The 24,775-nt window shown below is 48.9% G+C and overlaps 1 protein-coding gene across 1 annotated transcript; it reads left to right on the forward strand.

Moving 5' to 3' along the window:
- The first annotated feature begins 700 nt into the window (after positions 1-700).
- FBXL18 (F-box and leucine rich repeat protein 18) lies at positions 701-23,874 on the forward strand. The gene is made up of 5 exons (XM_030958369.1): positions 701-800; positions 1,418-1,618; positions 2,465-3,978; positions 6,583-6,801; positions 18,227-23,874. The coding sequence occupies exons 1-5, from the start codon at positions 783-785 to the stop codon at positions 18,381-18,383; spliced, it is 2,109 nt and encodes a 702-aa protein (XP_030814229.1). The 5' UTR covers positions 701-782; the 3' UTR covers positions 18,384-23,874.
- The last annotated feature ends 901 nt before the right edge of the window (positions 23,875-24,775 follow it).

Here is a 24,775-nt window from a genome sequence, read left to right on the forward strand (position 1 = left end):
GTGATTCTGCCCCTGTACTCACAACTGGAGAGGTCACACCTCGAGTGCTCTGTCCAGTTCCAGGCGCCTGAATCCCAGAAGGCCATGGAGGCACTGAACTGTGTCCAGAGAAGGGAATGGGGCTGAGGAAGGGTCTGGAGCACCAGGAGCAGCTGAGGAAGCTGAGGGAGCTCAGCCTGGAGGAAAGGAGGATCAGGGGGGACCTTCTGGCTCTGCACAGTTCCTGACAGGAGGTCGTAGTGAGATGGGGGTCAGGCTCTGCTCCCAGGGAGCAATGGGCAGGATGGGAGGAAATGGTGTTAAACTGTACCAGAGGAGGGTCAGGTTGGACATCAGGAAGCATTTATTCACAGGAAGGTTTGTCACATACTGCAAGGGGGTGCCCGGGTGGGTGGTGGAGTCACCATCCCTGGAGGTGTATAAGGAAAGCCTGGACATGGCATTCAGTGCTCTGCTCTGGTTGACACGGTGGTGTTCGGTGACAGATTAGACTCGATGAGCTCGGAGCCGTTTTCCACCGTGACCGATCCCGGTGTTCTCCGACTCCACAGCCCCGCCACTCCCACCATGGCGGCGCCGCCGCCCTCAAGATGGCGCCGCGCCGCGGCCGCGCCGCGCTCAAGATGGCGGCGCGGGGCGGGCGCTGCCGCGGAACCGGGTCATGGCCGCGCCGGAAGCGCCGTGAGGCGGCCGGGCCGGCGGGAGCGAGCCCGGGACGCGGCCGCTGCGAGCGGGGCCCGGCCAGGCGGCGGCGGCTGCGGCAGGACCGTGCGGCCGCCGCCATGTCGCGCTGCGGAGAGGTGAGTCGGGGCTTGTGGGGCTCAGCTCGCCCCGCGCTTCCCCTCCGCAGCGGCCCCTCGGGGCGCCGGTAACGGCGGCTGCGGCGGGGCTGCGGGAGTCCGGAGCCCTCCGGGCGGGAGCCGGGCTCGGGGGCACGGAGGGCGCCGGGATCGCCCTCGCCGGGTGTGCGCGGGGGGCTCACGGGGTTGTGAGGCGGAGCAGCCCCGCTGCCCTCGGCAGGGAGCTGCCCTGGCGTTAGTGCCGGTTTGGGCTCTGGGTTCGCCGTTAAGGTGTGAGAGTGTTGCACAAGAGCTGGCGGTGATGTTGGGCTGCAGTGTTGGTGTGTGTCTGTATGTGTAAACAGATAAATATAGCCGTATCTATATGTATATATGCATGGTTATGTAACTCTAAAGGTTATTGAAACGGGTGGCGCTTGGAGGAAGGATGTAGAAAGACGTCGCTGTGGTATATTTAGGAAAAGATCATGGACAGTCGCTTTTCCAGTTGCAAAGTAAGTAGAATGAATGGAAATGTTTGCCAGTGGTGAAAGACCAAGTGAAAGTACCGTGATTTCATGAGAAGTTTTGCACTACCTCCATATTCTTTTCTTTTTCCTCTTTTTCTTTTCCACCAGGATGTCGTAAGTGAGGAGAGTGAAGAGGAAAGCAATGGAGTCAACTTGATGGAATTCTCAGATGAGATCCTTCTGCACATCCTCAGCTATGTCCCTTGCACAGACTTGGTCCTCAATGTCAGGAGAACCTGCAGGAAACTTGCAACACTTTGCCTTGACAAGAGTCTAACACATACAGTCCTGCTTCAGAAGGATTATAAGGTGGGGAGAGTAGCTTGCTTCTTCTGTTAGCTGTCCAGAAAAATCTGATTTCTGGAAAACAATGCCAAGAAGTAGAACTTTCCAATGTGTATGCATAAATAGACTGCTCCTGAACTGTGAAATCAAATACACAATAAGCTGTTTTATAAAAGCATTCATTTTCCAGTATGCTTTGTTAGAACAGCTCTGTGCTTCCTGAGTTATATAAAATACTGTCAGTGAAAACTTAACTTCTCCATATTTCTGGAAGCTAAAATGAAAGTAAACATGACCTTGAAGTTACGGTTTTCCCAAAATATGTTTTCCGTGTTGTTGTGCAAAAAAATCTTGTGCATGTTGCTGTCAGGCATGCAGTCAGCAAAGCCAGAAATTGTGTGCATGTTATAACAAAAATAAAGTTTGGGAAGGAGGGGTGATATATTCAATGAGAACTGTATCAGCCAGTGCAGGCAGGGGAAAGTCCCTTATGCTCTCTTCCAAAAGAGGAAGCTGAATGAAGAAGAATTCCTCTTTCAATTTGAGTTTCTGCACATAGCCAGTTCTGCTGAAATAGCTTTGCTGGTGGAAAACTGAGGTGGTTTTCCCTTCCACCCTCAGCTGCTGAGCAGTCTGTAATGCAGAACTGCCGAAGCAAAAGGAAGTGTAATCCCAAGAGTCCAAAGCATGGCAGACTGAGCTGCCAGCAGTGTGGTGATTCTTAGGCTGTGCTGCCATCCCCAAATGATGAGCCACATAATCCAAGTACCAGCCACTCTTATCCCTCTTATCCCCACCTCCAGCTGGGAAGCTGAGTCAGTGCCCACCACTGCCATATCTCTCACTGAACGTGCTTTTGTTTGGGTGCAGGTGAACAAAGACAAGGTGAAGCAGCTGATGAGGGACATTGGGAAGGAGATCTACCAGCTGAACATGGCCGGGTGCTACTGGCTGCCCAGCTCCACCATCGACCACGTAACACGGTGCAAGAACCTGGTGAAGCTGAACCTGTCGGGGTGCCACGTCACCTCGCTGCGGCTCTCCAAGATGCTCTCCTCGCTGCAGCACCTGCGCTCCCTGGCCATCGACGTGAACCCCGGCTTTGATGCCAGCCAGCTGAGCAGCGAGTGCAAAGCCACCCTCAGCCGCGTCTCGGAGCTGAAGCAAACCCTCTACACACCCTCCTATGGTGTCGTGCCATGCTGCACCAGCCTTGAGAAACTGCTGCTCTACTTTGAGATCCTCGACCGCTCGCGGGAGGGGTTTATGCTCTCTGGGCAGCTGATGGTGGGCGAGAGCAACGTGCCCCATTACCAGAACCTCCGCATCTTCTACGCCAGGCTGGCTCCTGGCTATGTCAATCAGGAGGTGGTGAGGCTGTACTTGGCAGTGCTGAGTGATCGGACACCTGAGAACCTCCACGCCTTCCTCATCTCTGCCCCCGGCAGCTTTGCAGAGACGGGAGCCACCAAAAACCTCCTGGACTCCATGGCCCGAAATGTACGTCTGGATGCTTTACAACTGCCCAAAGCCTGGATTAACGGCTCTGGGCTCCTGCAACACTTGAAGTTCAACAACCCTTTCTACTTCAGCTTTAGCCGATGCACCTTATCTGGTGGGCACCTGATCCAGAGGGTCATTAATGGTGGGAAGGATCTTAAAAGCCTGACCAGTTTGAACCTCAGTGGCTGCGTTCACTGCCTGGCCCCGGAGTCCTTGTTTCGGAAAGCAGAAGATGACATCGACAGCAGCATTTTGGAAAGTCTGGTAGTGTCTTGCTGCAACCTGAGACACCTGAACCTCTCTGCAGCTCACCATCACAGCTCTGAAAGCATAGGGAACCACCTGTGCCAGCTCCTGTCCAGGCTAAAGCACCTGCTCTCATTAGCACTACCAGTTTGCTCCATCACAGATGTTGGTGCAAGTGTGGAGAAGCCTCCCAGCACACCTAATTTGGTGCCCCAAACATTTGGAAGGAAAGTTCGGATTGGGGTACAGACAAATCAGAAGATTGAGTCCTCAGTGTTTTGGGCTCTAATGGGAAGCCTCAGACTTTTGGAAACATTGGAGATAATTGGGTCCAGTTTCTCCTCTGCCATGCCCCGCAACGAGCCAGCAATTCGGAACTCGTTGCCTCCCTGCGTCCGGGCACAGAGCGTGGGGGATTCAGAGGTGGCTGCCATTAGCCAATTGACTTACCTGCAGAGCCTCACCTTAGCACAGCTGCCAAATATTCTCACGGGCTCTGGGCTCGTCAACATCGGGCTGCAGTGCCAGCACCTGCGGACTCTTTCCTTGGCCAACCTGGGCATGATGGGCAAGGTGGTCTATATGTCTGCTCTCATGGACATGCTGAAACACTGCAAATGTTTGAGAGATCTCAGGTGAGGGGCTGCCCTTGAACGTCCCCCATTTTGTTTGTGGATCTCCAGAAATGTGATGTGTGGTTTATTGTGGCTACTGTTAAAAGCGTTCCGGTCCACAGTAGATGCAATGCCTTGAAAACTGAGTATTTTCCTTCCTGACTTGTGGAGAATGGGAAGGCATTGCATGTTGTCCTTGAGGGCTCAGGATATGCCCTTTAACCGGTGTTTTAGGAGCAAAAAGTGCTGTGACTGCCTTCCTTTTAGATAAGGAAAAGTGTATGCTGCTTATTTGGGAGCTAACAACTTGTCAGGGCTGGTTAAATACTACGTGTCTTTGCTGATTTTTTGGCTTTGTATACATGCACACATCTTAAATTTCCAGGAAGGAAGAGACTCCTACACTGTCTAGATAATGTAGAGTTTTCTTTGGGTTGCCCAATGAGATATTTGTCTGCCTTGGGTTTGTATGAAAATCTTGCCTCTTTATTTTTTAATTTGTTTTCTTTATAATGTACTGAAAACATTCCAGATTTAGAGTTTGTCCTGTTGGTGTTCCTCTCCTGATACGATTTAAAGGATCCTACCAAGGGTCTGATCCTAAAGAGTGCACAAAGGAGCTTCATGGTAGCCAAAATGTGCTTGTGAAAGGAAACTGATGGTTTCCTTGCAGTAGTCCATATGAACACAAACATCATGGCTTTAGGGAGACGGGTTTTTTCTTTTCTTTTTTTTTCTTTTTTTTCCAAAATCAGCCTCTTTCAGTGAAACTGCAGAACCTGTCAGTCCCCTTGTCCCCCTTTGTTCACCAAGCTCCAAAGTGCTGTGCAGTTGAGACAAGGTCGCAGTTACTGTGGCTGAAATTACTGCTCATCACCTGAGACTGGTGCTTGTGTGCCTGTCCCCGATCCACTGCAACAGTGAGGGGAGCCAAGGGGGCTGAAACACCTCAGGAGGGTTTTCATTTTCCACCACTTCCCATTTATAATGGGGGAGGAGTGTGCTGGTCTCATCCCAGGGGTGGCAGCTGTTGGGAATTCAGTTGCTCAAGGTCTTGGCTTATGTGAATGAGTCCTTAACCTTGAGGAGAGTAAATAGCCATGGAGGAACTGAGGGCTGGGGAAGGAGGTTGGGGTGTGCAGTGCTGCTTTGCTCATCCTGGGCCCTGTAGCTTCCTGAGGCTTTGAAATGGAGGCCAAGAGTGACAGAGATGGGAGGCAGCACAGAGCCTGGAGTGAAGGCTGGAACGGGGCTCTCCTTGGACTGATTTGGGTGGAAGCTGTCACTCTTCTTCCCTGAGTACAGTCTAAGGTTTTATATTGGCTTAAGATGGTTTTAGAAATTAGCACTTCCTCCTGATAACGTAGTTTCCTTTTGATTTGCCTGATTCCCTGCTGTTTCCACCCTGTTTTCCCTTCCCAGTTTTCCAGGCTCAGGAACACGTTTAAGGGGCTGTTCCAAAGCAACATTGCCATCTAGCGAGGGCAGGGCGGCATTGCAGGTGTGGCTGCTGCATCCCGGAGATTCACCTGGAAACCTGGATCCTGGAGATTCCGTGCTTTTTGTCCTACATTTACAGTGCCCCAGTAATGATGGTGAAAAATTGAAGAGGCTTCCTGTTCTCATAATATGAATTTTAACTTATTGCCTAAAGTGTAGATATGTTCTTAGGATCTCTTCAGGCAGTGCCACCTGACAGCAGTTGTAAGCTGAGACTGAAACAGGATTTATCAATTAACAAGATTAGGTTGCCGAGATACCCCTGCATACTACAAAGCCTATGCAGAGATTACCCAGATCAGGCTGGGCTGACAGCTTGTTATCACCTCATGGATTAACCTTTCTGGAGCTCTTGGCTTTCCTGACCCAATGACTGAGATTCCCAAGTGCTCTGAAGCCTGGTAGTAAATCTGCACTGAGCAGGTGAACTCTCCTGGTGGCACAGGCCTCAGGCAGGTTCAGGCTGGCTTCTGTGAGGGAGTCACCCGTTTATTCTGCTGGGTAGAACACAGACCCCACGTTGGCCAGGTGTGATCACTGTCATTTTATTGTCCTCCTGCATCACTGTGATAGAGGATCCTGTCTGTCTTCCCTGAGCCAGGTGTTTAAGGTAAAGGTTGGGTTGATGATGGTTGTTCTTCCTGTGGGAGAGCAGTAGCTCTGATCCTTTGCCAGGGCGGGTTGTGGTCGCTGTGTTGGCCCCAGTTCTGCGTCTGCCTGTGTGCACTGTGTATTTTTCATGGCAGGAAACTGAAGATATGACCAGTTTGGGCAGTGTTTGTACCCTGGAGCAGAAGGTCCCTAAATCCACACCACCTGCTTGGTGGATGTCAGGTACAGAAGCCAGGCTGTGCTTTTAAGTCCAGAATGGATCTGCTGCTTGTCTTACCCACCATACTTTGTGGGAAACTTGCAAAACCAGGGTTACTCCAAGGTCACTCCCTGTGGGCGCCAGAATTCTGCATTTAGGGCTTTCCTGCCTATTTGTGCCCTTGTCCTTCAGGGCTGGAGGCACTCCTCGCTCCATTTGCCAGTCCCCCCATGAATGTGCTGTGTCTTTCCCTCTTGTCTGAGAGCATCCCGGGCATGAATTGCCCATTGAGTTGTTTTTGTTTATTCCTGCAGGCTGGAACAGCCCTACTTCTGTGCGGGCGCCCAGTTCTTCCAGGCACTGAGTCACTGCTCCTCTCTCCAGCGCCTTTGCATCGTCTCCCGGAGCGGGACTCTGCAGTCTGACGCAGTGATGTCATTCATGGCCAGCTGCCTTGAGGTCATCATGTGCCACATGTTTATGGGAGAGTCTCTTACCGTTTGCAAAAATCTCCAGCAGTCCATTGTCCGGAGGTGAGTGCGGAAAAGGGTGGATGTGGGATTCCTGGAGCTGTTGGAGATTTATCTCCGTTGCCTGGCTTGCCAAGGTTTATATGGCTTGGAGCTCTTGTTCCAAGGAGCTAATAGGTAATGTGTAACTGTTTGGCACTTAAACCAGCCTCTTACTTTAATAAGAGTGAATCAGTGAAATATTTGAAGGTATTATATGAATTCTTGATTCCATTCCCACCCATGTTCTCTGCAGTTCTGCTGGCCGAGTTGAAGTTCTGGATGCAGAGCTCCATCATAAATCAAATGACACTTTTTGTGTAAACAAAACATCTGCCGACATTTAAGTACTGAGAGATTTGACCTTGAAGCTTTCCTCCTTTCCCACAAGTGACTAAGATAATTCTCTGTCCTCTAATCACTTGTAAATGTCACTTACTGATAATCCCCTGGCAGCGCAATTCAAAGCCTTTAAAGGGTTGTTGTGAAGGGTTTTTTCTTCGGAGGGCGCTTGAGGGGGGGAGAATCGGTACAAACTGCCTTTGCACGTTTGGCAGTTCTTAAATGCATTTTGCTTGGCCCCTTGCAGCGTTCTGAGGCTCACGTGGTGGGAAACGTTTGTGTGTGAGCCGTGAACTGCATTTGAAAAGCGAGCTTTTAATTACGCTTGGCATTTGGAAATCTTCTAATAATGGCAGTCATCTTACAAAATATTTCCCATGCAGCAGACTTTCCATTATTATCTTTTTTTTTTTTCCTATGAGGCTATTTCCCCACCTTCAGCCTGTTTTCTTTGTCACCTACTGTTGCTGTGCGCTGTTAAGCTCTAATAAAAATTTCAAATCACACGGCGTTATTAGTGCATCCTAAAGGGTGCTCCTCCCCGCCAGCCTTCCTCCAGCTTCAAACTAACTTATTACACTTGGCTTGTTTCCGTGGATCAAATCCAGGGCAGGCTGTGACTATATTAGCTCCCTACCAAACTGCTCCTGAGATTGTTGCTGCCTCTGAAAGCCTCTGTGTCCTTCTGGGATGGGGATTGTTGGAAACATCCGAGTAAATTCCTCGTGATGCGACAAGGATTCTTTGAGGTTGTTTTACACAGGGCTTCATATCTGTAAAAACATTGCTGGGTTGGTTTCAGTTGTGCTTTGGGGATCCTTGGAAAGAACCAGAAATCTGCAGTTCCCATTTTTTATTTTCCCTCCCTTCTGAGGTGCTGCTACAGCGCTGTCCAAAATTTTAATGTCCACTTACTGGGTAGAAATAGACCATTCTCCAGTCTTTTCTCCCTCTTTTTCTCTGTCATGGACTGATTCTCACTACATTCTTTGCCTTTTTATAATCTAAACCCTGAGAACTTTCTAAAGAGCAGCTGATGCCTGGTGGAAATGTTAAAAACTATTTTTATATTTAGCTACAGTTCTGGCTGTCAAACTTATTTTCTTCTTTTGTATTTTATTAATAGAGACACTTGTATGAAAACAGGGTTTTTTGAAGGCTGGGTTTTGGGGTTTTTTTTGCTGAAGAGAGCATCTGCTCCTTCTGCAAATTCTACACCTGAAGTCATAATCCTCTGTGACATTGTAATTGGTGGCTCTGGAAACGATTTTGATGTCATGTAAGATTATGACTTCGGGAGGAGGATAAGCAGTGGGAGCAGATGCTCTCCTAAGCAACAAAGATCCTGTTCTCATGCAACTGTCTCTAGTAATCAAATGGAAGAAACAAAATACAGAAAATGATGTGTAAGCAAAGCCTGGAGTCTTCCATGAGCCATCAGCGAGTCTTTAACCACGTAGCTTCTCCAGCAGTTCCATTCTCATCCTCGCACAAATGTGCCTTGGGATGGGGTCAGGAATTGACTTGCTCTTGGCTGCATTTTGTCTGCTACTCCAAGGCAGAGAGATGTGCAGTAAAATCTGTGTGTGAGCTTAAACCTGTGGGTACAGCTCCAATTCACACAGCATGGCTTCCTCTAAGAGTGTGCAGCTGGTGTCTCTTTAATCCAAGTTTTACACCAGGCAGCAAGTTGGAAGTTATCTATCCTTGTGCCAGAATAAAACAAGGGGATTTATGCTTTTTTTTTTTCCCATTTGTTTGGAATGTGTGTGGATGCTGTGTGTGAAAATGGGGAGTGGGTGGGAAGGAGGAGGTGAGACGAGGGACCTGGAGCCTTTCTTTGCTCCCTTTCTTGAGCTGGGGCAATTGGTCCATGTTCTTCAGGTCCTACTGAGGGTCAGAGTTCCTGTTTTAGGGCTGTGGTGATGGTGTTGTTTAGGCTGAGAGATAGTTTTGAACAGCAAAATGGAGCTGAAGTGGTTCACATTCTCCCAATGCCTCTAAAACAGAGAAGAAATGTGAGTGGGAATGGGAAGGGCCCAAGGCTGGCCAGGTATCAGGAGTTTGCTGCAGGAGGTAGAGCTGAGAGGGCTTGAAAATGCAATATAGTGCAGGGCAGTCCTTTTTCAAGTGTGGGTGCACAGGAGGGTTTAAGTAACACAACCTATCTAGGGAGAACAGACTGGTTTCAGCTGTGGAATTGTACTGGAAGATGGTGAATATACAGGGTGTGGTGATGGGAGCTTGGGAATTAAATCTGCTGCATCACAGCAGTGGCTTAAAGCCTGAGCTGCTTCTCAAACTGTCCCTTTTTACTGTAAAAGGAGGTTAGTGTTATGTATTTCTGTTCCACTGGCCTGAAAAGAGAGGTTGTTCTCATGTCTCTTAGTCTTGTGACAGCTTTGAACCAGACCCTGTGGTGTCCAGCTTTCTGGTGAGCAGCTTCTGCTTGAAGTTTGCTGCTATTTGGGACAAACTAATTCGTGTATTTGAGTCATTAAAAGCCTCTGATTCAGTTCTGGCTCTTTTGCAATGAAACACAATAAGCAGAGCAGGGCTCATCTGGAGCCTCATCAGCAAGCAGGAGGCTTGCAAGGGCAAGGTCTCCTCTGAGCTGTAGAGAAGACTGTAAAGATTGTTTCCCTCTGGGCAGATAAATCATTGCAGTGTTTTTCTTTATTCTTTTTCCTTCAGTGTGGATGGGAGGGGGGAGCTCCTTTATGGTTCAGGGAGATGCTCTGCACATAAGAAGGGCGTAGTGGTTACAGTGGGAGATGTGGCTCGAGTGATCCAGATCCACTTCCCTGATCTTCCTCAGGTTTCACAGGTGACGTTGGTCTAGTCTCAGTTTCTGTGTAAATTGACGTTTTTTTTCCCCCCATCACATGGTGCTCAGCTGCTGCCACACTTCAGACAGCAGCAGATCCAATGAACACAATGTTTTCCATTTTATGCTTGGACCCAAACTTTGCTGGAGTGCTCAGCTCCAAGCACGTGTTATCCCTGTTTAAATAACTCTTCTGTTCAAACCACTGCAGCACTAATTCCACAAACACTAAAATACCACAATTTCAGGCCCTGTGGTTGGAGGTTCAGGTGTGACCCCAGACTTGCTGCTGTGCCAAGGCTTCTTTGCAGAAAAGGTAAATTTGCTTTGCCATTTTGGGCTGCGCTGCCGTGCTGGGATTGTTTCTAAATTCCTGCACAGACCCTTGAGTCCAAAGGCAGGTCCAAGGGATTGAGCCTTCCAGGAGCTTTCCCGATCTTTTCCACAGTGTTATTTTGTGGAAGAGTCAGTAGATGGAGCTATGACCCATGGAAGGTCCCACCATTTACCAACGGGCTGCATGCTAAATAATCGTATTTATATGCCGGTATGTCTCTGCCCCAAAAATCCTGCGGGCAAGGAATTTGGATGACTGCAGGCTTGCACAGCTACATGGGCTTAGCAGGCACTTCACAAATGTGCAGGAGAAGTTGCTTTTCTGGTGCTTTCCTTGCCATCAGAAAACAGTCTGGAAGAGGGGATGGGAAATGCTTCAGCAAATATCCCCTTGGCTTCAAGGACAGGTTTTTATTTTCCACTGTGTACCTTTAGAATTTTGTCGGTTTTAGCTGAAGTGTTTAGATAGCTCCTATCATTGTAGTGATTTCAAGGACTCTACAACACCAGACAATACAAGCCAGTGAAAAGTCCTTGGAAAAACACCTTGAAAAAAGATCAAGAAAGCTACAATAAAATAAAAACAAACAAACAAATTTTAAAAAACCTCAAAGCAAAACAAAAAATCTCTGAGAACAGAGCATCATTAGGGATTCTTCATAAAGAAGGGGGAAAGTGTCAAGGTGTAGAGATGAGCTGTGATTTATAGAAATGAATCCAAGGGGAAAACTGTGGTGCAGCTGGAGTGTGTTTTGGGATGCTGGCTGGGCACCCCAAAACACACTGTATTTTTTGGTTTTTTCTGTCTTTCCATAACTCCCTGGCAGGAGGTGCAGCCAGGGGAATGTCAGGCTCTGCTGTCAGGAATGAGGGACAGGACAAGAGGAAATGGCCTCAAGGTGTGCCAGGGAAGGTTTAGGTTGGATACTAGGAACAATTTCTTCACCATAAGGATTCTCAAGCACTGGCAAAAGCTGCCCAAGGCAGTGGTGCAGTCTCCATCCCTGGAGGGATTTAAAAGCCATGAGGATGTGGCACCTGGGGATGGGTTCAGTGGTGACCATGGTAGTGCTGGGGGAATGCTTGGGCTTGGTCTTAGGGGGCTTTTCCACCCTAAACAATTCTATGATTCTGTGACTCAGGTCTCTCTTGGCTTAACCAGTGCTGGAAAGTGCAGAGAATTTTTCTCATTTAGGACAATTTCACTGTTCTGGGGATCCAAACTCAGAGGAAGAGAAACACAAACTTACCCAGCCTTGTGCCTGTGTCAGGTATGAAGTGCTTGGTTTGAAGTGACTTTCATGATAAGATTGCTGCCACTTTCTAGGAAGAGCTTTCAGCCTAAATTAGATCTTCTTGTTCAGTCTTCTGTAGCATTACCTAAATTTCCCCGTGCTTGTTACTGTCCTTTTTTAACGTGAAACTCTTGGCTGGATCTTCCCTTTTTCTTAAACTGCTGATTCCAGTGGGCCTGTGTGGCTGTGAGCTTGCTGAAGGGATGAAGCAGCCTCCTGGGATTGAGTTGCAGAAGCAGGGCTTCCAGGTGGGAGCACAGGGCTGAAATGGAGTATTGCAAAGTGCTGAGCGAGCCAGTCCCTCTCCTGGCATTTAGCACAGGGCTGAGTTATCACAGATGAGGTTTTGCTCACCTCAGGGCTAAGTATTCCCCCTTGCCCTGGGTATCCCTGCAGCATTCTGCTCGCCTGGATTCTCATTGTGGTCTCAGGCTCATAAAATCCCTTTTGGGGATCCCTTTTACTCTTAGAGGGGTTGGAGGGGGCTCTAGGGGCAGTAGGTGATTGCAAGATCATCTTTGAATTCAGCCGATTCTGTGCTGCCCACCCGACTGCTGCAGTCCTACTGCCACTGCAAAAAGCTGCTGTGAGCACCTAGGGCTTGTTCAAGATTTTCAGGCTGGTTTTGCATCCCTTCAGCACCTTCTCTTCCTTCTGACCTTGAAGAAGTCCCTGTCTGCTGCTGGCTCTCCTGGTCCCAGAGCTGCTGGTCCCACCCCGCCAGCCCCAGCCTGCCGAGGGCTCCAGCCCTGCACAAGTGGGATTGCAGAGGACTTAATGTATCACCAGGCTGGTGTAGTGAATCATTAGCATCCTGCTCAAGCTTTCATTGTCTGTTTCATTTCCTGCTCTTGGAAACCCCTGAATCATTCTGTCACAGGCTGAATAACAAACTGCATCCTTGTCAGATTGCGTTGCCCAAGGATTCCTTGGCGGGCTTGGCGAAGGTTGAATGCATGAGGTGTGGCCCAGACACCTTTGCTTCTACCAGGGATGTTGTTTATGGGTGGGTTTAAATACTTTACAAGCCAGCAGGGCTTGTGGGACCATCCCCAGTTTGCCATATTAATTTATCTTCTTTTGGGGGTACTCACAAACCCCCTTCTTTAAATGCATTCCTGTGGCTGACTCAAATGCCTCGTTCTAACTGCCAGCTCATGTGTTTTGAAAGGAATTCAGTTCTGAAACCTTCCTCAGCGGGCAGATTGGTTTGTGCATGAAATAACTTTCAAGGATTGTCCTCTCTCTCTCTTGGCTGAGAAATAATATTGGAATAGCACTGTCGTGCTTTCTCTTCATGAGGGTGTAAAAAGGCTGAACGGAAGCATTAACTGCAGCTTTAAAGCATTTCCATAGTAAAATAAATCTAATTGAGCAGTTATTGCAGTAGCTTTTTAATTTGTGGAAGAGATTAGGAAATAACTTTCAGCTTGCTCTGGCAGAGCACTCCCCTAGGACGTGTCCTGGGCGCTCTGGCATCGCTCTTTGGGTTCTTATTCCCTCCCCCTCTAATTGTCCGGTCACATTTGAGTGATGCAGAGTTCAGCTGGCAAAATAACATAGGAACATCGGTCTGCAGGCATGTTTGATACAAACCTCAGCTCACAGGAGAAGTAGCAGAGTGCCATTCATGCCTTACAGGGAAACCACAGCAGAGAGATGTAATTTGCCTCGGCTCGGGATGAGTCTGATGTGTTATTGCTCCTTCCCTGTGGCTCAGCACAGTGGCAAATGAAGAAGCTGCATTGAGGATAATGGGGGAGTTGGCAGTGATGTGTGTGAGTGATTTCCAGAGTCCCATCTACACCCCTTGGTCTCAGGTTGGAGACTGCAGTGATGGGACTTAAGAGTGGAAAAATCAGCAGCTGTGGGAGAATGTTGGTTTGTCTACATAGACATGAAGGGATGGAAGATACTCCTAAAGGAAAACGCTTTATAGCAAAAATATCTCATTGTGTGGAGTTAAGAGCAACCAGAGGAATCTGAACATCTCTCCTTGGGAACTTTTCAAGTCCATTTCTGAGGTTTGGAAATAAAGTCTGCTTAGCACTGGCACTCTGGCAGGGCTGGAAGGGAGAATAAAACAGATCCATTCTCTAGTGTCAGAGTCAGTGTGGGGAGGGTTTGGACCCCCTGAGAGGCTTCTGGGGGATGAGTGGGAGGCAAAGGTTCTCCCTGCTCCCAGGAGAAGGGGCCTGGGAGAATCCCACCTAGTTTCTTTGGTGAGGCCAAATCTTCTTTGGAAGATGCTCCTGCAGAAGCTTCTTTGGCAATCACTGTAAGCAGGGAGAGATTTGCAGCTCCCTGGTACTGAGGTCAGGGCACGGGCAGTGGAACAAATCTGAAGTGTTTGCCTGGCCTTCCCTGGGAAGAGGGGAAAAGTGTGAGTGTGTGTGTGTTGGGTCATGCTGCTGCCAGCTGCTCCAGCTTGCCCTGGCACTTCCTCTATTCCACCGTGCCATGCTGCAGGAAGGGAGTTTCCAGGCTGGCTCAGGTATGCTGGCTGAAGCTTTCAAGAGAGATGCCACATTTGAACTTCCGAGGTGTGAGCAAGTCTTCCAGTAAAAACAGGCTGTGCCTGGCAGAGGATTAACAGGGCTTTGTGCATGGCGGTGAGAAAGCTGCATACAGGGCAGAAAGTGAGTTGGTCTGAAAGTTCTGCTCTTGAGAAACTTGTGGCTCTCCAAAAACAGCTCACCAGCCTGTGGGGAAGGTCAGAACAGAGAGAGGAGAAGGTGTGTGGCTGCAGCAGAGACTGGTTTGCATTTGTGAGAGTTGTGCCAACCAGAGTCCACATCTGCTCTGTTCCCCCAAATCAAACTTCTCCTCATTTCCTTCCTCTCCTTCTCTAGAGCTTCTTTTTCGATAAGCTCAGCTTGGTTTGTGGAGGTCAGAGATCTGCCCTTGATCCATTCCTGATACTCTGCATTTCCTCACTTCATCTGCTGTGTGCTGCTTTTGTTGGCAGTGTTTAATTATCCCTCCTTGCTTGCCCTGCTTGCCAGCCTCTGGGAAGTGGGATGTGCTGAAATGTCTCATTTGGCTTGGGACTTTCCTTGGGTTTCTGTGGAAATCTCAAGGGGAAGAACATTCTTCAGCCCCAAATACTGCCTTATCCTTTCCTTGTAAGTAAAGGAGGTTTGAGCAGCCCCTAATGCAGAGAGCTGTCACCTTCCAGGGTGTGTGGTGCAGAGGGTTGCAGTGGGGTGGGTGTAATCCATCTTTCCAGGCTGGCTGGGGAGATTCCCCGTGGCTTTGGGCTCCCCTTTGGATCTGTCAGCAGTTGGAATCTCCTGGGGACTCGCTGTCCTCTCTGGAGAGGCACGTCAATGTTTGCCAGGAGATAACTGCATTCCAGGGAGGGTCTCTTTTGTCTTGCTAAAATCGAGGAAATCTGATCAAAGTGCAGCCTTGCTTTAGACTTTTTCTCTTTCTTTTTGACTTTGTCCCTGACCTACATATTGGATCCTGCCACAGTGGTTGGAAGTAATTGAGAGTGTAGTGTTAGGCTATTTACCAAGCTGTTCACTTGAAAATAACCTTACTGAGTCCAGTCCACACCTGTTCTGGGAGAATTCTGGAGACAAATAGCAAAGCATCATTAACCCTTTCGTCCACATACAACCAGTTCAAGAGCTAAGAGCAGAGACACGCTGATGCCAGGAGGAATTTGTGACACAGGGTGTGCTTCATCATTTGTTTCCCAGCTCTGTGGATGATTCCAGCCAGCTGCTGAGGCCAGGTCTGCTCTGTGTCCACATCCACATGAGGACACTTCAGAAACCACCCTGGGTGGTGGTTGGTTGGGTGTTGATTCTGCTGGACCAGAGGTTATGCTGGAAAATATACATGAAGGGGGGAAGGGGAGGGAGGTGTTTTCTTTGTTATCCCGGTGGTTGTTTCTGATTAAAGGATCTGTTTTGAAGGGGCTGCTAGTCAGTTGCCTAGAAAACTTGCTTTCATTTAATTAATCATGATGAGTTTAGTCTGGAGGTTTTGTAGGAGAGAGCAGGCAAGCATATCCTTGGCTTTTTTCCCTTAAAAAAAAAAAACAACAACCAAAACCCAAACCAAAAAAAAACCAAACAGGGCTTCATGTCTGAAACTGCAGCTCTTTTGTCTCCCTGGGTCAACATCCTTCTCTATCCTTCGGGTTTTAATTTTACAAGCCCTGCGTTTGCAGAGGTGGATGGAGTTTGAAGTCCATCCAGGTGTGGAATGAGGAAAGAACCCTCAAGAAGATTACAGGAGCTGTTCTGCAACTCATTAACTCACTCTCTTCCCCTTCTTGTTATCTCCTCCCCATGCCTGGGGCCTTTCGGAGTAGTGCTCTAAGTGCCTCTCACTTAATCTAGCCCACCTGGACAGGTGGATGAAGAAAGGAATTGCCTTCCGGGGGAGGACTAAAGGAGCAGAGATTGCGGAGGGAGGCTGCTTTTGGGAACTGCTAATCCCAGTTTAACATTATGACAGCTGCTCGTTAAAATCAGGGTGTTTTTTAACAGGCAGTTAAAGGAGAGGCTTTGCACGCACATTTAACTGAGAATAATAGTGAACCATGTGCATTTGATTTTTTTTTTTCCTTAAATCACACAAATTGTACATGGAAAGAATTCTCCGGCGTCAACTTGCTGGGGTATGGAATTTACAAGGTTTGCAGTAACATACAGTTTCCTGTTGGGGGGGGAGAAAATCACAAAGCTTTCTTTTTTTTTTCTCTTATTTTAAAATCAAGTTCAAACCCCTGGTGTAAACCCAGCCTCTTTAGGAGGGACACTTAACTGCGTCGGGGTTTTTCACTTGTCTCGGTGGCAGTTCGTCATGTAAACTTGTCTGGGTTCTTGTTTTTATAGCTACGTGTAAAGGCTGCTTATAAACTACAGTTTTGTACGTGGTGAGAAGGCAGCACTCAGGTCCAATTTGGGAGTCTATATACAAAGAAGGAAGCAGTTTCTTTCCCTTGGGGAGATGGCAGTTTCTTCCTTTGCTGGACTTCAGTAAACTTGGTCCATTAACATGATTTTCTCTGCAGGACTGTGGTGTTGGATAAGGAACACGAAGAGCTGAGGCAGAGCAGGGACTATCAAAGAGACATTTGGCTGTATTTTATGTGATTTCACTGCAGACTTTACCAGCTGCCTCCCAGATCAGCAGTTATTTGCTGGTTGATTTCTTGAGGGCAGTGCTGTGGAAGTAAGAAGCTGCACAGCTCTGACACAAGTCCCCAGATCTACTCAGGGAGCCGTGTCCTTTTCTGCCAGCCCTTAGGCATGAGGCATGAAGGGCAGGTCTGTGATGCAGAGAGATAGAAAATTGCCCCAGGTAGTTCTGTTGCTGGAAATTCTTATTCCTGCAGCTACTTAGGTTCAGGCAAATTAATTCAACCCACCAAGGCTGAGCAGCTAGCCTGGGAATGGAAGTTTCTCTGCTGTGTTTTTGGCAGCTCTACTCCAAATCGTTTGTGGATGGGAATGTCCTTTCAGTCTCCCAGGAAATGCCAGTCTCTCGTGTTGCTTTCTTCAGCTGGCTGCGTTGCTACCTGGGATTTTCATGTCTGTTTCCAGCAGCTGGATCTCCAGCCTTTCCTCACTGACAGAAATCTGGCCATTTCAGAGCTAGAGATGAGCTGTGAATCTTCCAGGCACACACCTGTCTAAGTTTGTCGAGCAGAGAGCTTCTCTTTGGGCCCAGCACAGCTTGGTTCAGCCTCCAGGGACTGGTGCTGCCAGCGTGACTCTGCCTCCTTGTGAGTGATAATGAACTGGTCCTTGTCACACCCTTCAGAGGAAACACCTTGGTGGCACAGCACTAAGAGTCACTGATCTTTTCCATTTTAAGGTGTAACTCTTAAGGGTAATTATGCTACAGTTTTACCCCCCCAGCTTTAAAAGACTGAACTCTTGTTACACTGCACTGCTAACACCATTTCTCTTCCTCACAGGTTGCTGTCGTGTAAAGTATGTGCTGGTGGGTGCTTGGGCTTTTTCTGTACGGTTCTTTCTGCATTGTTTAATGGCTTTAACTTGTGCAAATCTCTTCCTTTGCTCTGCAGCCTGGATTGGGAAGAAGGCTGCAGTGTGTGAGTGTGAGCACACTTAAATGCTTATCTGCACATCTGAGCTTTCTAAACTTGCCTATGCTCTAATTGCAGAGCGTAGACTCTGCATGCAGAACAACCCAGCCTGAAGTGATAATCCCAGGCTCAGCCCCGAGGGAATGCCTGACATTGCTCTGGCCTGATTTTCCTAATGGCTCTGCAACTTGCCTCCGGTTTGCAGGTGGTTTAAATTGTTATCGCTGAGCACCTTGCCCAGCTTGGGCAGAGCTCTTGGGATCTCTGATCCTCTAAGAATACCTACCCGTCTTGATTTATTTTTTATTAATTTTTTTTAGACCTCTTCCTCCCTCCCGATTTCAGGTGCAATGTGGGCTTGTGGCAGCTTAGCAGACTCACTGCAAAGAGGTGCAAACCCAGCCTGAGCTCCCTGCTGACACAGAGAGGGAAGAGTGGGAGACCTGGAGCTCCAGCTGCCCCTCCTGCCTCCTCCTTCCTTGCCCCCATCCTGCATGATCGATGCCCAGGCCATCCCCTTCTCTTGCACTGCAGAACTGGTATTTTTCCTTGGCTAATCACCTGTGTCTGATTTAGTTTCCAGGCAGAACGCCCTGCATTAAACGTCGTCATTTTCCCTCTGCTTCACGAGGACTTGACAGAGGTCATCAGAGATGTCCCCATGAGGCACTTGGATGAAATTACCTTGTTTAAAAGCAGAGTGGCTGAGGAACCTCCCAATTTGTGGTGGTGACTGCCACAGCATGGAAAGGACAAGTCAGTGTGAACCCATGGAGCAGCTTCTTGTTGGCCTGGATTTCCCATCCTTGACTCCTGGCCACCTCACTGGATGCTGTACAATCACTTCAACCAGGTGCAATTGCAAAATAAAAAAAAGCTGGTTCTTTACAGTGGGGAAACATCTATTGGATATTGCTTGCATCTGAAAATCCTGTCTCAAAGGCTTGTGGAATCTGATGAGTATTTCCTTGCGGTTAATATGAATTGTTTTTGTTATTTTACTGAAGTTAAAGGTAAGAGAAACTGACTTAACAATGCTCTTTCCCCTGTGTCCCCTGGTGTCTGTCCCAAGGGCCCCTGTGTACGTTGGCAGTGTGCTTTGTGGTTTTGGTGGAAATCATTCTTTGCTTCAGTCTGTTTTTGGCAAAGTAGAAAGCCTAGGCCAGCTCAGAGGCACAAAAATGTGTTGCTCAATTGAAGTGCATCACATCTTTTCTATGTTACAAATAGGCATTTGTAGTCACACACGTGCAGTCACAGATATTTAAAGGTTTTTTTTTTTTTGACTGAGAAGTACCACAAGGACTCTATTTTTTAATAGCAAATTAAGGTCATTAACACCTTGACCATGGTATGTTCCTGCTGGTGCTGTTTCCATTGGTCTGGTGGAAGAAGTTCTCAGCTCTTCTGGAAATCCTTGTCCTAGGGTAGATGGTGCCTACAGTGAATAAGTTGAGGCTCAGATCTGATTTATATGCAGTCTGTCTTGCAGTGTAGATGGGAATGTAGTGTTCCAGTTCTGTCCTTATATCCCATGCCTTGAGCTCATGCTAATTTTAGAGATGTTATGAAGTATTTTCACAGTGTGATTTCAGTCAGCTTCTCTGCTGCACAGAACTTCCTCAGGCATCGGTAGTGGTCTGGATCACTTTCATATTGCCTTATTTACTGAGCACTTTTAAAAGCATCAGACAGCTGTACCAAAAGCCAAGTTACAAATTCCTGGAGCTACAAGTCTGGGTGGCAGAATTTTCCTTGGTAGCATACCAGGTCTGTCTTCTGCAAAGCAGCTGCTGACCAGAGCTGTCTAACTTCACCCAAACCCCGAATGTCTTGAGCTCTGCTCTTCTGGGGAGGCCCAGAGTCGTCCAAAGATGATGTGCCCATCTCCTTGTCAGCATTTCCTACTCGAGATGCCCTCTCCCAAATGCTCTTCTGCCCTCAGTGTTCAGAGGAAGCCTGGTCTGATGGGATAGATTTGAGAACAAAATGCATCTCCCAGCCTTGGAGGACTTTCTGTCCTTGATTTCCAATCAGCCACGTGTGAGCCTGCCTGGAATTGTGTCCCACAGGTGTAAATCTTGAGCCAGGCTTTGACAGCCCTTGTGCTCAGAGAGGTTACAGTACAGAGCAGGTGAGTGTCAGGCTCTGCTAGCACAGGTCTGTGCCTTGCTGAGACCAGCCCTGGTGGTTTGCTGTCTTTCCCGAGGCTCTCATCCTTCCCCTCTGAGGACAGGGAGCCAGCACAGCCTCTGGAGTGCAGCAGGAATGTGAGGCCAGCTCCATGCAGCTGACTGTGAGGAGCTGCTGCCCTGCTCCTGCCAGTTTTCCCTCCCACTCTCCCCCCGAGGTCGTTCTTTCTACCTCTTGTCATATTACTCCAATTTGAATCCTCTTCTCCCTCTCTTCTCTCCCTCTCTGCAGCACATCAGATGTGCTTTTTGGCAGGAGCACGAGCTGCTGCTCTGTCCAGTTCAGGCCACCTCAGCTCTGCCTGGTTTTTGGCCGTGTTTTTCTCCTGGGATAACTGGCAGGACTGGGCAGAGGGTGTTTGCAAAGCTGCGTTCTCCTCCTTGTTGGAAGCACTTGCCTTGTCCTGCTTGTGCCACTGGCCTCGGGGCAGAGGGAAGGTGGAGGGTGTGGCAGGAGCTCTCTGGTGCCTTAGGGAACCTGTTCAGTCCTGTGAAGGAATCCTGATGTTTGGTTGAGTGAGGCCATTCCCACCCTCAGCGGGGATTTCCCCTGCACAAACAGCTGTGGCACCAGCAGGAGCTGGGCAGTGTTGCCAGCTCACCTCTTCCTGTTCCTCTGGAAAACCTGGGCTGGGGGACAGTGCTGTGCAGAAACCAGCTGCTGCTTGATTCTGGTGTGAAACCTTTGCTCTTGGGCTTGCAATCACCTGGTGGAACATGCTGTGCACTTGGCTTGGCACATCCATATCCACCTGCCTGGTGTGCTGCTGGATGGGAGCAGCAGCCAGGGATGTTTTATGTGCTGCTGTTCTCTTGCCAGGGGTATGATGTTTGGGCATCTGTAGTCGTGCAAGTGGGTCACAAGTCCTGATGATGCTGCCAGTTATAAGCAGGGCTGGGAAAGGTCACTCACAGGTGATAAAGGCAGCATCCCAAATAGTAATAAAGAGCTGAAATCACCTTCCACCCCCAGCTCCCCAACTCCGGGCCAGTGCTTGATATCTCTACTACAAATCCTCTTATGGTGAGTGAGAATTTCCGCTGCTTTTGCACTCCAGGCAGGATTCACCAGATGTTAATAATGTGCTTATTTTCTCTAAGTGCTATTTTGGCATCGGTGTTAATTACAATTTATATTCTGCAACATTTACACTGGGAAAAGAACCCACCCTAATAGTACCCAATTGGCAGAGCTGGGCTATTAAACACAGCTCCATATGTTCTGAGCAGAGCAGTGCATGGGACTCAGAGCCCACTCAGCACTCAGGCAGGCAGCTGTAGAGGAAGAGAGGGGAGCAGAGAGAGGGGTGTTCTGCTCCTGGATTTTATTTAATATGAAATCCCCCCTCCTTTTCTCTGTCCCCGTCTCTCCAGAAATCTCCCTCCTGCTATCTGGGAGCATTTAAGGAGGTGATCTCTGAGCCTGCTGATGCTGCTGTCCATAGTGTGAAACAAATGAATTCAATTCCAGAAGGTGCCCTTCTCACAGGGAGTGCCTCTGCAGGATCCCAGTCCCTGGTGGCTTTTCCTTGCTGCCTTCCAAAGCAGACCTCCAGTCTTTGGGAACTGCAGCAGAAATCTTTGCTTTGACCACCCCCAAAATGTCCATGGTTCTGTGGGAGAAGGATGTTCTGGGACAGGTCTGTTCTTGTGTAAAACTCAATGTAGATTGCTGCTCTGCTCATGTCCAAAGTCTTGTTTGGCAAAGTGGCATTTGGTTCCTGCAGGCTGGGAGGGTCTGGAGTGACCCTGGTGTGGGGAATTCAGAGGGGTTAAGTCATCTTCGTTCCTGTGGGTTTTTTGGGAGTGTAGGTTAAAGGATTGCTTCCTCAGCTGTTTGCAAAGCTGATTTCATGGTCTCTTTAGGAAATGGCAGTGTATGCACTGCTCTGTTAGGAGAAGGGGCTGTGTGGTGGCAGTGTCTCCCTTCAGGACAGCTCTGACTGTGGTCACTGCTCTGTCAGGGAGAAGGAGATGGGAGTGAGAGGAGGCAGGGCAGGATGGAGTCATGGATCTCCCTCTGGAAGCCAGAGACACATCCTGAGCTTGGCCTGTTTGCTCACTTGTGGAAGGGGAGGAGGCTCCTCAGGTGCTGAACCCTCCCCTCCAGGTGAGGTGTTGCTCACAGGGTAGCAGAGGGCAGACCTGGGGCTGGTGTGCACTGAGAGCAGCAAACCCACAGCCCCCCTCACTGGGGTTGAATTCCCATCACTGCCTCCTCCTCTGCAGGACCTGTCCCCTCACAGGGATGTTCAGAGCTGTGGGACAATGGGCAGGTGTGTGGGGCCATCCCTGTGAGGTGCTGGTTTAGGATGGGGCTGTAGAACTTTGGGACTTTCCCCTGTGGAGTGAACCAGTGCAGAAGGATTGTTTTACCTGTCTAAGGGGGATGCAGTTCCCTCTTGGCTGGTCCCAGCAGAGTGTCCAAAGCTGGGAGAGCAGTGCAGGAGCTGTGCTGGGTGATGCAGAGCCCAGTCTCCTTCCACTGCAGCTCTCCTGCCTCTTTGAGATGCACAGGCAGCCAGGGTACTCCAGCAGGAGAATCATTTCCATAGAAACCAATTGGGATGTTGTACAGGGAATAATGATTAATAGTGAAGGGATGTTGCCTCAGGCCCTTTTCATTTTTAAGGGGGCAGTGAGGGACAAACTGGGGCACAGGTAGGGGGACAGGGAGACTTGAAAACTAATGGAAACCATCTCTTCCATTAATTTCCAGGGCAGCTTCCCCTCTTCTCCTCCTACCCAGCCCCCCACTGCTGCTCCCAGCTTTCGTCAAATTTTCAAAATGGCTAACCTGGTTAGAAATAATCATAATAATAAAAAAGGATGGATGAGGTCTGACTACTAACATTGTTGCTGTTAGCAGCAGGATTTCAGCCATAAAACATGAAGCAAGGGAGGCATTGACCTTTCCGCTGTTTGAAATGAATGGAGACATCAATATCTATTGTTTTGTGGCATTGACCTCTGACGCTCTCAGCTCGCCCTCCCCTTTCTTTTTTTTTTAATTTCCCCCTGACACTGGAGGAAAGGGGTCAGTCTGTACCATCTATTGATCCCCATCTTACTTGGTGATAGGGAAATAATTAGAATTTTAAAGATCTCTGCTGCACGCTGGTGAAATACACACACAGAGGCACAGGCTGAGCCCCCGCTTGCCATGTTGTGTTCTCCCCCCTTCCTTGCAGAGATCCAAAGCTCTGAGATCTGAAGGAAGGCAGATCAATATAGGTTTAATCATGATGGGGGTTTTATTTCAGTTTTTTAAATAGTAAAGTGTAACATTTTATGTTAATGTTGTTGGAGCCTGGCTGCCTGGTGCCTTGTTTTATTTATTCTTTTAAGTAGCCCCTTCTTTTGTGAACTTCATCTATGTACAGAGAATGTGAAATCAGGCATTGCTAATTAGCTGTATGACAATTAAGTAATGTAGCACAAAACCATTAGGACACTGGATTTGTTTTTGAAGTTTGTCCTTTGAAGTGGAAGCTGCAACTCCCTGCCCAAGGCTGCTGGGGAAAATGTTTTTCTATCAAAACTTTCTTTGAAAATAAAATGTCAGTGTAAGAGTCCCTATTTCTGTCGTCTCTCCCTCTAAACAGCAGGTGGAAATTGTTTCTCCTTGTAAAAACTGCTGGCATTGATAGAAAGGGGAGTTCAGGAAAGCATTAAATGGGCAGTTGGTCTCCAAACACCCTCAGTTCTGGTAGAGATATTACCAAAAATTCTTCTTTAGCTCCTTGAAAGGGAACGGTGCCACGCTAGGAGAGAAGACCCAGCTCCCAACTCTGGAGATGGCAAAGGGAGGTGGTCCTAAAGCTGGGGGTTCATCTCTGACACCCCAAGTGCCACCAGGGTGGCAGCCTGGTCACAGATCCCTGCAGGCTCCTGGGCTCGGGCTCCTCCATCCGCTCGTTTGACTCTTGTGTTTGCATCTGGCCCTTTGTCCTCGTGGTGAGTCCAGTTCTGAATGTGCAACTTTCATGTACGCTGGTGGCATGTAAAACTTCAAATAAAGAGTGGAACATTTGGAACCAGCTCTGCCTGCTTGCCTCCTGCTTCCCTCTCCATGTGGAGCCCAAAGCCACCCTGTGATGGGGAGTGCTTGGGCATTGCCAGGTACGGTGTGTGTGGGCAGGGGGCACTGGGAGCTGTGGAGTGTCACTGGGAGTGCTGGGATGAGCACTTCTGGGGTTGCAGCCCTCTTCTCCTGGGTTTGGGGATGCTGTTCTGTGGTGTTTGTGGCTGAAGAAGGAGCTACTCTGTGTTTGGGAAATGTTTTTCATCCTTGGATCTCTGCACATCCGACTGCTGAGCTGTGCTGAGGTGGGACAGAACGTTCAGCACCAGGCTGGGTGGGCACTGGAGCAGCCTGGTCCAGTGGAAGGTTCCCTGCCTGTGGCAGCAGGGTTGGAAGGAGATGAGCTTTGAGGTCCCTTCCAGCCTGAGCTTTTCTGGGATTCTGTGACCATTATCCCTGGGTAAGTGACTCCCAGTGACTCCAGGAAGATCCATTCATCTGAGGAACCCCAGGCCACCTCCCACACCTTGCTCTGAGAGCTGCAGCCCCTGGGCAGCAGACAGGACCTGCACCACTGCTCTGTGTGAAGCCAAGGGCTAAAATCAGGTGCCTGGTGAAATGTGAGCTGGGATGGCCAAAATGCCATCAGTGTCACCATGACTGTGTGGGTTTAGCTGGGCTGGGCTGGCTGAGGCTGCAGGAAAGGGCAGCTGGGATGTGGGAGTGGGCAGGATGGGCTGCTCGTGGGGAAGGAAACTCCTCAGGCATTAACCTGCCCTGGCAGCCACCTCTGGGTCCTGGAGCTGAAAGGGCACTGCCACCCACACTGAGGATTGGAGGGGAATGGGATGGGCGTGCTGGGGCTGCACAGTCCTGGGCTCATCTCTGTGGTCAATGCTCAAGAAGATG

Source organism: Camarhynchus parvulus, chromosome 14 (genome assembly GCF_901933205.1).
Source record: "Camarhynchus parvulus chromosome 14, STF_HiC, whole genome shotgun sequence".
Classification (NCBI taxonomy): Eukaryota; Metazoa; Chordata; class Aves; order Passeriformes; family Thraupidae; genus Camarhynchus; species Camarhynchus parvulus.